Below are 12,196 nucleotides of genomic sequence, written 5' to 3' on the forward strand. Positions count from 1 at the left end.
ACCCTCCGTGTTGTCTCTGTCAGTGTTTCAGATGACCCTCCGTGTTGTCATCTGTCAGTGTTCTCAGCGTTAGATGACCCTCCATGTTGTCTCTTGTCAGTGTTCTCAGCTGTTAGAGTGACCCTCCGTGTTGTTCTCTGTCAGTGTGTACTCAGTTTAAGGTGACCCTCCGTGTTGTCTCTGTCAGTGTTCTCAGCTGTTAGATGACTCCTGTTGTCTCTGGCCTCAGTTCGTTCCAGCTGCTTAGATGACCTCCGTGTTGTCTCTGTCAGTGTTCTCAGCTTATATGACCCTCCATGTTGTCTCTGTCAGTGTCTCAGCTGTTAGGTGACCCTCCGTGTTGTCTCTGTCAGTTCTCAGCTGTAGATGACCTCTCCGTGTTGTCTCTGTCAGTGTTCTCATAGTATAGATGACCCTCCGTGTTTGTCTCATCTGTCAGTTCGTATCTCAGCTGTTAGATGACCCCTCGTGTTTGTCTCTGTCAGTGTTTCTCAGCTGCTAGAATGAGAATGTTGAAAAAGATTCTTTGAAGAACGACAGAGGAGTACGAAGACAATCAGACAGGACACTCGACTCTCTAAAGGTGAGGAACACACACACCACACACCACACACACAACACACACAACACAACACACACACACACACAACACACCACACACACACTGGACCACTACAACTCTCTAAAGGTGAGGAACAACACACACACACAAGAGACAAACATACGCACGTAACACACACACTGGACACTACAAACTCTGAACATTGGACGAAATCTAGGCTCTGTATTAGGAACAGACTGTCCTGTCTGGAACATTCTAGAAGGAGGAGTTGTTCAGTCTAACAGACTGTCCTGTACTGAAACAGTCTAGAAGGAGGAGTTGTTCCAGTCTAACAGACTGTCCTGTACTGGACAGTCTAAAGGAGGATTAGTCCAGTCTAACAGACTGTCCTGTCCTGAAAAGTCTAGAAGTAGGAGTTTCAGTCTAAACAGGCTGTCCTGTACTGGAACAGTCTAGAAGGGAGGAGTTGTCCAGTCTAAACAGACTGTCCTGTCCTGTTCTGGAACAGTCTAGAAGGAGGAGTGTCAGCCTAACAGACTGTCCTGTACTGGAACAGTCTAGAAGGGAGGATTAGTTCAGTCTAACAGACTGTCTGTCCTGGAACAGTCTAGAAGGTAGAGTTGTTCCAGTCTAACAGACTGTCCGCCTGGAACAGTCTAAGAAGGAGGATTAGTTCCAGTCTAAACAGACTGTCCTTTCCTGTACTGGAACAGTCTAGAAAGGTAGGATAGTTCCAGTCTAAGCCGACTGTCCTGTACTGGAACAGTCTAGAAGGGGGGATGTTCCAGTTAACAACTAGCCTGTCCTGAACAGCTAGTCTAGTCTACAGACTGTCCCTGAACACGTCTAGAAGGGAACAGTAGTTCCAGTCTAAGGCACCAAGCTGCAGGTTAGGACTACTACCAGTTGATGAATCCTGGTCCTCAACCACCGGTCCAGGTCGTAGCTGGTAGTTTGGTACACTACACTGTAATGGCTGGGCTGTCTGACAGCTGTTCAGGAGATGATGAAAGGAGTCCCTGTGTGTCTTGTTCTCAGGAGAACGCTTCCTGTCTCTAGCCCCAGGCCAGGGAGAAAGGACTCCACGTGACTGGCTTTCTCCGACAACCAGGTACGACACTAATTCACTGGGATCACCTGTCCTCCAGACTTCAGGAAGTTATTGTCTGCTTGTCATTGTCATTGAAATGATGAGACTTTTTCTGTCTGACGATGTAGGTCATATTTTGATAAAATACCTTGACTATGTGACTGATCTTCTCTCTCACTCCCGCTCTCTCTCACTCCGCTCTCTCTCTCTCTCCTCTCTCCCTCTCTCTCGCTCTCCTCTCTCTCTCCTCTCTCCACCTACGCCTCTCTCCCTCCCTCTCTCTCCTGCCTCCTCTGCTCCTCTCTCCTCTCCCGACCCGCTCTCTCTACTCCCCGCTCTCTCTCTCTCTTCGCTCCCTCTCTCTCTCTCTCCTCTCTCTCTCTCTCGCTCCCTCTCTCTCTCCCGCTCTCTCCTCTCTCCCCTCTCTCCTCTCCCGCTCTCTCTCTCTCGCTCCCTCTCTCTCCCGCCTCTCTCTCTCCTTCTCTCCTCTCCCGCCTCTCTCTCTCTCCTGCTCTCTCTCTCTCTCGTCTCCTTCTCTCTCTCCTCTCTCCCGCTCTCCTGCTCCCGCTCTCTCTCCTCGTCCCTCTCGCCCGTCCTCTCCTCTCTCTCCTCCTCTCTCCGTCTCTCTCTCCTTCCCTCTCCTCCCCGTCAGTGGTCCTCATTCCTGGGACCTGGTTGAGTAATGCGGAGCTGTGACTAAATATAACTGGAACCTTTCTTTGACGTGTGGCAGCTGAGAGGGAAGTACCCTAACAGAGGGTACCCCAAGATCTTCAGGACAAAACCGTGGTACGTAGAGGACATGCATGTAACGCTATCGCCATTCTAGTGTGGATTTGTATTTCTAGGAGAAGGTGATGCTGTCACCATTCTAGTGATTTGAATTTCTATGGAGAAGGTGATCTGGTGCACCATTCTAGTGATTTGTATTTCTATGAGAAGGTGATGCTGTCACCATCTAGTGGATTATTTCTATGGAGAAGTGATGCTGTCACCATTCTAGTGATTTGTAGTTTATGAGAAGTATCTGTCACCATATCTATGATTGTAGTTCTATGGAGAAGGTAACGCCATCCGCATTCTAGTGATTTGTAGTTATAGAGAAGGTCGTTCCTGCCATCCCTTCAGACGTTCAGAGGCTGTGTGTTGAATCTGAACTCTTAGATGGCACAGTCTGTTTAACCTTCACATGGGATCCACAAGAAAGAGGTTTCCCCTTTTGGGAATTCTGAGTTCTAAGTCCTTCCCACATCAGCATGGTGTTAATGTTGGAACTGTCGTTGATTGACAGGTGTAATGTTGGACCTGTGTTTGATGACAGGTGTAATGTAATGTTGACCTGTGATTGACAGTGTAATGTAATGTTGGACCTGATGACAGGGTAATGTTGGACCGGTGTTGACACTACGTGGTGGGACAGGTGTAATGTTGGACCTGTGGTTGACAGTGTAATGTTGGACCTGTGTTGGACAGGTGTAATGTTGACTGTGTTGACAGTGTAATGTTGACCTGTTGGTTACAGGTGTAATGTGGACCTTGGTGGTTGACAGTGTATGTTAGACCTGTGGTGTTGACAGGTGTAAGTTGACTGTTGACGTTTGTTGACAGGTTACGTTAATGTTGGACCGCTGGTTGATTGACAGGTAATGTTGGACCTGTGGTTGATTTGACAGGTGTAATGTTGGACCTGTGGTTGATTGACAGGTGTAATGTTAGACCTGTGGTTGACAGTGTAATGTTGGACCTGTGGTTGATTGACAGGTGTAATATAATATGTGGTTGATTGACAGGTGTAATATAATATTGTGGTTGATTGACAGGTGTAATATTGTACCTGTGGTTGATTGACAGGTGTAATGTAATATTGTACCTGTTGGATTGACAGTTAAGTAATATTGTACCTGTGGTTGATTGACAGGTTAATATAATATTGTACCTGTGGTTGATTGACAGTGTAATATAATATTGTACCTGTGTGATTGACAGGTGTAATATAATATTGTGGTTGATTGACAGGTGTAATATTGTACCTGTGGTTAATTGACAAAGGGTGTAATATAATATTGTACTGTGGTTGATTGACAGGTGTAATATGATATTGTGGTTATTGACAGGTGTAATATAAATTGTGGTTGATTGACAGGTGTAATATTGTACCTGTGGTTGATTGACAGGTGTAATATGATATTGTGGTTGATTGACAGGTGTAATATAATATATGTGGTTATTGACAGGTTAATATTGTACCTGTGGTTGATTGACAGGTGTAATATTGTACCTGTGGTTATTGACAGGTGTAATATAATATTGTACTGTGGTGTTAACAGTGTAATATAAATATTGTGTGATTACAGGTTAATATATATTACAGGTAGGAGGCTGTTGTGATGACGCCCACGGCTCCTCAACAGACTGATAGATAATAATGTCATGTTATAATGTTATAATGGACCTGTACAGGTGAGGAGCTGTGTTGGTGACTCCAGCGCTCTCACAGACTGATAGATAATAATGTTATAATGGACCTGTACAGGTGAGGAGGCTGTGTGGTACGCCACGGCTCCTCAACAGACTGATAGATAATAATGTCATGTTATAATGTTATTAATGGACCTGTACAGGTGAGGAGGCTGTGTGATGACGTCCAGCGATTCCTCAACAGACCATAATAATAATGTCATTTATAATTTATAATGACCTGTACAGGTGAGGAGCGAGTGATGACGTCCACGCGCTCCCAACAGACTAGATAGATAATAATGTCATGTTATAGATGGACCTGTAACAGGTGAGGAGCTGTGTGATGACGCCCAGCACCCCTCAACAGACTGATAGATATAATGTCATGTTATATGTTATAACTGGACCTGTACAGGTGAGGAGGCTGTGTGGTGACGCCAGCGACCCCTCAACAGACTGATAGATATAATGTCATGTTATAATTTATAATGACCTGTACAGGTGAGGAGGCTGTGTGGTGACGCCCAGCGACTCCTCAAACAGACTGATAGATAATAATCATGTTATAATTTATAATGGACCTGTACAGGTGAGGAGCTGTGTGACTACGCAGCGCTCCTCAACAGACTGATAGATAATAATGTCATGTTATAATGAACCTGTACAGGTGAGGAGGCTGTTTGATGACGCTCACCCCTCAACAGACTGATAGATAATAATGTCATGTTATAATGGACCTGTACAGTGAGGACTCGGAGGTGTTTGACGACGCCCAGCGGCTCCTCAACAGACTGATAGATAATAAGGTCTCTTGTGGGCGTGGCCTGTGGGCTTCTGCCGCCCGAATGTAGGAGACGACATCCAGGTGTACGATCATGACGTCACACCTCGCTCCGCCACGCCCCTCGCCACCTTCTACGGACTACCCAACAGGTGAGTAGCAGAGGAGATATGGAACAGGGGTGTTAGTTCCATGTGTGTGGGTGGCGGGGTCTTAGGCGGGTCCTGTATGTGGGGTCTTATGTGGGTGTGGTTCTGTAGTGGGGGGTGGGTCTGTAGTGGGGGTGGGGTCTGTGTGTGGGGCGGGGTCTGTGTGTGTGGGCGGGGTCTGTGTGCGTCTGTGTTCAATTAATTTCCATTATTAAATCTATAAACAAGAAGACTGTCCCGACAAACAAAAAAAAAACTTGGTCGACCCGGAATCATCTGTTCTTTTTTGACCAATTGATTGGTCTAAATATTAAAACGTATTTGTCCATATATATAAACATCCTGTGTTTTTTTAATCAAATCAACTACATTCACTGAGCTGGTCTGATTCAAAAAGTCTCATTCGTGAATGAAATTTCTGAAACGGAACGTTTTAGGCCTATTTATTGTTTACTCTTAATTATTTTAAAAGTGAAATGCTTGATTGCATTTCACATCATGAACAACTCGTATGCTGTGTGGTGACATGAACAAGTTGTTGATTGATACAGCCTATATACAATGCAAAGTATTCAGACCCTTTGACTTTTTCCACATTTTGTTACATTATATACATCCATCAATACACCGTAATCAGAAAGCAAAAACAGGTTTTTATATTTATTACAAATAAAAAACAGATACCTTGCTATGAGGCTCGAAGAATTGAACTCAGGTGCATCCTGTTTCCATTGATCATCCTGGATGTTTCTACAACTTGATTGGAGTCCCACCTGTCTATATAAGGTCCCACAGTTGACAGTGCATTGTTAGTGTTGCGCCATTGTTCTGACATAATATAACCATATCTAATTTCAGTAGCACATGTCTTGGACTGATGGACTGTGTCACCCCCACAGCCTCCACAATGGATTAGTCCACTGAGACAGGCCTCTACAATGGATTAGTCCACTGAGACAGACCTCTACAATGGATTAGTCCACTGAGACAGGAGCCAATCAGACAGACCTCCACAATGGATCAGTCCAATCAGACAGGAGCCAATCAGAAAGGTGTCTCGTACACCAATTGTTTTTATTGTGTTGCTACTGCTCGACTAAAGACATCTGGGTCGACCAATCAATGGACCAGCGGCCTAAATAGGGTCGACCCTAATAACAAGCATGTATATGTAAGATACCTGTGTTTTGTCTTGTAGGCAGAGAAGGACAGTGCCAGCTCAGACCCCTACTACTGCCTGTCTGACTTCGTGGCCCCGAGGGCCAGCGGTGTGTCCGACTACATGGGGATGTTTGCTGTAGCTGTGTTCGGAGCGGAGGAGCTGAGCAAACAGTTTGAGACCCAGGGAGACGACTACAACAGTATCATGGTCAAGGCTTTGGCTGACCGCCTGGCTGAGGTATGGACTCTAGTGTTACTATACTGACCGCCTGGCTGAGGTATGGACTCTAGTGTTACTATACTGACGTCTAGCTGAGGTATACACGACTGACTGATAACTACAGGCCAATAGGAAGCCATACATGACTGACTGATAACTACAGGCCAATAGGAAGCCATACATGACAGACTGATAACTACAGGCCAATAGGAAGCCATACATGACTGACTGATAACTACAGGCCAATAGGAAGCCATACATGACAGACTAACTACAGGCCAATAGGAAGCCAACATGACTGACTGATAACTACAGGCCAATAGGAAGCCTACATGACTGACTGATAACTACAGGCCAATAGGAAGCCATACATGACAGACTGAAACTACAGGCCAATAGAAGCCATACATGACAGACTGATAACTTACCAGGCCAATAGGAAGCCATACATGACTGACTGATAACTACAGGCCAATAGGAAGCCATAACATGACAGACTGACTAACTACAGGCCAATAGGAAGCCATACATGACAGACTGTAACTACAGGCCACATAGGAAGCCATACATGACAGGACTGATAACTACAGGCCAATAGGAAGCCATACATGACAGACTGATAACTACAGGCCAATAGGAAGGCCCGTACATGACAGACTGATAACTACAGCCAATAGGAAGCCGTACATGACAGACTGATAACTACAGGCCAATAGGAAGCGCGTACAGACAGACTGATCAACTACAGGCCAATAGGAAGCCGTACAGACAGAACTGATCATACAGGCCAATAGGAAGCCGTACATGACAGACTGATAACACAGGCCAATAGGAAGCCACATGACAGACTTAACTACAGGCCAATAGGAAGCCGTACATGCCAAGACTGATAACTACAGGCCAATAGGAAGCCGTACATCCAGACTGATAACTACAGGCCAATAGGAAGCCGTACAGACAGACTGATAACTACAGGCCAATAGGAAGCCATACATGACAGACTGATAACTACAGGCCATAGGAAGCCGTACATGACAGACTGATAACTACAGGCCAATAGGAAGCCATACATGCCAGACTGAAACTACAGGCCAATAGGAAGCGTACATGACAGACTGATAACTACAGGCCAATAGGAAGCCGTACATGCCAGACTGATAACTACAGGCCAATAGGAAGCCGTACATGACAGACTGATCACTACAGCCCAATAGGAAGCCATACATGACAGACTGAATAACTACAGGCCAATAGGATGCCGTACATGACTATAACTACAGGCCAATAGGAAGCCGTACATGACTGATAACTACAGGCCAATAGGAAGCCGACATGACTGATAACTACAGGCCAATAGGAAGCCTACATGACAGACTGATAACTCAGGCCAATAGGAAGCCGTACATGACTGATAACTACAGGCCAATAGGAAGAGCATACATGACAGACTAACTACAGGCCAATAGGAAGCCATACATGACAGACTAACTACAGGCCAATAGGAAGCCATACATGACTGATAACTACAGGCCAATAGGAAGCCGTACATGACAGACTGATCACTACAGCCAATAGGAAGCCGTACCTGACAGACTAACTACAGGCCAATAGGAAGCCACTAAAAAGGCCAGTCGGAACAGTGAGAGTCCGTGAGAAGCTAAAGGTCTGTACGTCTCCCGCCCGCCAGGCGTTTGCCGAGGAGCTCCACGCCAGGTGCGTCGGGAGCTATGGGCCTATAGCGGGAGGAAAACTCCCGACTGAGGACATTGCACAGATCCGTTACGAGGGCATCCAGGCCGGCCGCAGGATACCCCTCCCAGCCTGACCACACTGAGAAGACCGCCAGTGGACGTGGGCGGAGGTGGAGGACAAGACGGGTAAAGCTCTTTCTCTCACCACCTCCTCTACTTTTCATCTGAAACTTGATCTGAAAACAACTGACCAGGTGAAAGACAACTCATGAGGAGCTTCCAGCCATATTGTTTTCACCTGTCCAGTCTTCTCCTATCAGTGCAGATAAAGGTCTAATTAGATGGGTGGGGGGGGGTGTAGAGTAGTTTCTGTGTTGTTGCTTTTATGACTGATAACTACCCCCCAAAATCCCAGCCGCTTGAGGAAGTCTCTAAATGAGGTTTTTTGACGATGATGATCTCTGGTGTTCCCAGATCTAGTTGACTGATCTCGGTTTTTCCAGGTATCTAGTTGACTGAGTCTCTGGTGTGTTTTCCAGGTATCTAGTTGACTGAGTTCTCTGGTGTTTTTCCAGGTATCTAGTTGACTGAGTCTCTGGTGTTTTTTCCAGGTATCTAGTTGACTGAGTCTCTGGTGTTTTTCCAGGTACTAGTTGACTGAGTCTCTGGTGTTTTTCCAGGTATCTAGTTGACTGAGTCTCTGGTGTTTTTCCAGTATCTAGTTGACTGAGTCTCTGGTGTTTTCCAGGTATCTAGTTGACTGAGTCTCTGGTGTTTTCCAGGTATCTAGTTGACTGAGTCTCTGGTGTTTTTCCAGTATCTAGTGACTGAGTCTCTGGTGTTTTTCCAGGTATCTAGTTGACTGAGTCTCTGGTGTTTTCAGTATCTAGTGGACTGAGTCTCTAATTTTCCAGGTTATCTAGTGACTGAGTCTCTGGTGTTGTTTCCAGGTTATCTAGTTGACTGAGTCTCTGGTTTTCCAGGTATCTAGTTGACTGAGTCTCTTGGTGTTTTTCAGGTATCTAGTTGACTGAGTCTCTGGTGTTTTTCCAGGTATCTAGTTGACTGAGTCTCTGTGTTTTCCAGGATCAGTTGCTGAGTCTCTGTGTTTTTCCAGGTATCTAGTTGACTGAGTCTCTGTGTGGTTTTCCAGGATCTAGTTGACTGAGTCTCTGGTGTTTTTCCAGGTATCTAGTTGACTGAGTCTCTGTGGTGTTTTTCCAAGGTATCTAGTTGACTAGTCTCTGGTGTTTTTCCAGGATCAAGTTGACTGAGTCTCTGTGTTTTTCCAGGTATCTAGTGACATATCTCTGGTTTTTCCAGGTATCAAGTTGACTGAGTCTCTGGTGTTTTTCCAGGTATCTAGTTGACTGATCTCTGTGTTTTCCAGTATCAAGTTGACTGAGTCTCTGGTGTTTTCCAGGTATCTAGTTGACTGAGTCCTTGGTGTTTTCCAGGTATTCAAGGTGACTGAGTCTCTGGTGTTTTCCAGGTATAGTTGACTGAGTCTCTGGTGTTTTTCCAGGTATCTAGTTGACTGAGTCTCTGTGTTTTTTCCAGCGTATCTAGTTGACTGAGTCTCTGGTGTTTTCCAGGTATCTGTGCTGAGTCTCTGGTGTTTTTCCAGGTATCTAGTTGACTGAGTCTCTGGTGTTTTTCCAGGTATCTAGTTGACTGAGTCTCTTGGTGTTTTTTCAGGTATCAGTTGACTGAGTCTCTGGTGTTTTTCCAGGTATCTAGTTGACTGAGTGGGTTTTCCAGGTATCTAGTTGACTGAGTCTTGGTGTTCCCAGGTATTCTAAGTTGACTGAGTCTCTGGTGTTTTTCCAGTATCAGTTGACTAGTCTCTGTGTTTTTCCAGGTATCTAGTTGACTGAGTCTGGTGTTGTTTTTTGGTTTTTCCAGGGTATCTAGTGACTGAGTCTCTGGTGTTTTTCCAGGGATCTAGTTGACTGAGTCTCTGGTGTTTTTTCCAGGTATCTAGTTGACTGAGTCTCTGGTGGTTTTCCAGGTATCTAGTTGACTGGTCTCTTGTTTGTTTTCCAGGTATCTAGTTGACTGAGTCTCTTGTTTTTCCAGTATCTAGTTACTCGAGTCTCTGGGTTTTTCCGCAGTTTTATCAAGTTGACTGAGTCTCTGGTGTTTTCCAGGTATCTAGTTGACTGAGTCTCTGGTGTTCCCAGGTATATCAATTGACTGAGTCTCTGGTGTTTTCCAGGTATCTAGTTGACTGAGTCTCTGTGTGTTCCAGTATCTATTTGACTCTCTTGGTGTTTTTCCAGTATCTAGTTGACTGAGTCTCTGGTTTTTTTTCCAGGTTATCGTTAGTTGGACTGAGTCTCTAATTTTTCCAGTATCTAAGTGACTGAGTCTCTGGTGTTTTTCCAGGTATCAAGTTGACTGAGTCTCTGGTGTTTTCCAGTATCAAGTTGACTGAGTCCTGGTGTGTTTTCCAGGTACTAGTTGACTGAGTCTCTAATGTTTTCCAGGTATCAAGTTGACTGAGTCTCTGGTGATTTTTCCAGGTTATCTAGTTGACTGAGTCTCTGGTGTTTTTCCAGGTATCAGTGACCGAGTCTCTGGTGTTTTTCCAGGTATCTAGTTGACTGAGTCTCTGGTTTTTCAGGTATCAAGTTGACTGAGTCTCTTGGTGTTTTTCCAGGTATCTAAGTTGACTGAGTCTCTGGTGTTTTTTCCATATCTAGTTGACTGGCTCTTGGTGTTTTCCAGGATCAAGTTGACCGAGTCTCTGGGATTTTCCAGTAATCAAGTTGCTGAGTCCTTGTGTTTTTCCAGTGGATTCAAGTTGACTGAGTCTCTGGTGTGTTGATGGTGTTTGCAGGTATCTAGTGGACGAGTCTCTGCGTGTTTTCCAGGTATCTAGTTGACTGAGTCTCTGGTGTTTTTCCAGGTATCTAGGTGACTGAGTCTCTGGGTTTTCCAGGTATCTAGTTGACTGAGTCTCTGGTGTTTTTCCAGGTATCTAGTTGACTGAGTCTCTGGTGTTTTTCCAGGTATCTAGTTGACTGAGTGGTGTTTTCCAGGTATCAAGTTGACTGAGTCTCTGGTGTTTTTCCAGGTATCTAGTTGACTGAGTCTCTGGTGTTTTTCCAGGTATCTAGTTGACTGAGTCTCTGGTGTTTTCCAGGATCTAGTTGACTGAGTCTCTGGTGTTTTCCAGTATCTAGTTGACTGAGTCTCTAATGTTGTTTCCAGGTTATCTAGTTGACTGAGTCTCTGGTGTTTTTCCAGGTATCTAGTTGACTGAGTCTCTGGTTTTTTCCAGGTATCTAGTTGACTGAGTCTCTGGTGTTTTCAGTATCTAGTTGACTGAGTTCTCTGGTGTTTTCCAGTATCTAGTTGACTGAGTCTCTGGTTTTTCCAGGTATCTAGTTGACTGAGTCTCTAATGTTTTTCCCAGTATCTAGTTGACTGAGTTCTGTGTGTTTTCAGTTATCTAGTTGACTGAGTCTCTGGTGTTTTTCCAGGTATACTTAGTTGACTGAGTCTCTGTGTTTTCCAGGTATCTAGTTGACTCTGAGTCGCTTCTGGTGTTTTCCAGGTTATCTAGTTGACTGAGTCTCTGGTGGTTTTTTCCAGTATCTAGTTGACTGAGTCTCTGGGTTTTTCCAGTATCTAGTTGACTGAGTCTCTGGTGTTTTTCCAGGTATCTAGTTGACTGAGTCTCTGGTGTTTTCCAGGTAACTAGTTGACTGAGTCTCTGGTTTTTTCCAGTATATTAGTTTGACTGAGTCTCTGTGTTTTTTCCAGGTATACTTGACTGAGTCTCTGGTTGTTTTCCAGGATCTATATTGACTGAGTCTCTGGGTTTTCCAGGTATCTAGTTGACTGAGTCTCTGTGTGTTCCAGGTATCAGTGACTGAGTCTCTGGTGTTTTCCAGGTATCTAGTTGACTGAGGTGTTTTGCAGGCATTAGTTGACTGAGTCTCGGGTGTTCCCAGGTATCTAGTTGACTGAGTCTCTGGTGTTTTCCAGGTATCTAGTTGACTGAGGCTCTGGTGTTTTTCCAGGTATCTAGTTGACTGAGTCTCTGGTGTTTTTCCAGGGATCTAGTTGACTGA

General features: G+C 45.0%; 1 protein-coding gene and 1 long non-coding RNA gene across 2 annotated transcripts; one reads left to right on the plus strand and one right to left on the minus strand.

Annotated features, from left to right (window-relative positions):
- Nucleotides 1-4,049: 4,049 nt before the first annotated feature.
- LOC139027029 (uncharacterized) lies at nt 4,050-4,805 on the minus strand. Its single transcript, XR_011479060.1, has 3 exons — nt 4,741-4,805; nt 4,606-4,656; nt 4,050-4,104 (listed from the first exon to the last, which is right to left on the minus strand). It is a non-coding gene; the product is annotated as an uncharacterized lncRNA (long non-coding RNA).
- Nucleotides 4,806-5,988: 1,183 nt separating this feature from the next.
- Nucleotides 5,989-9,462, plus strand: LOC112079096 (methionine synthase-like). Its single transcript, XM_024145138.2, has 3 exons — nt 5,989-6,441; nt 8,111-8,300; nt 9,438-9,462. The coding sequence occupies exons 1-2, from the start codon at nt 6,325-6,327 to the stop codon at nt 8,246-8,248; spliced, it is 255 nt and encodes an 84-aa protein (XP_024000906.1). The 5' UTR covers nt 5,989-6,324; the 3' UTR covers nt 8,249-8,300; nt 9,438-9,462.
- The last annotated feature ends 2,734 nt before the right edge of the window (nt 9,463-12,196 follow it).

The sequence above is a fragment of the Salvelinus sp. IW2-2015 genome, unplaced genomic scaffold (genome assembly GCF_002910315.2).
Source record: "Salvelinus sp. IW2-2015 unplaced genomic scaffold, ASM291031v2 Un_scaffold6897, whole genome shotgun sequence".
Taxonomy (NCBI): Eukaryota; Metazoa; Chordata; class Actinopteri; order Salmoniformes; family Salmonidae; genus Salvelinus; species Salvelinus sp. IW2-2015.

What these genes read in the sequence shown, in the direction of transcription:
- LOC112079096 (XM_024145138.2), top strand. Translation starts at nt 6,325, where the DNA reads ATGGGGATGTTTGCTGTAGCTGTGTTCGGAGCGGAGGAGCTGAGCAAA. An exon ending in TGGCTGACCGCCTGGCTGAG is followed by an intron (nt 6,442 to 8,110) that starts GTATGGACTCTA and finishes CCCGCCCGCCAG; the next exon opens with GCGTTTGCCGAGGAGCTCCA.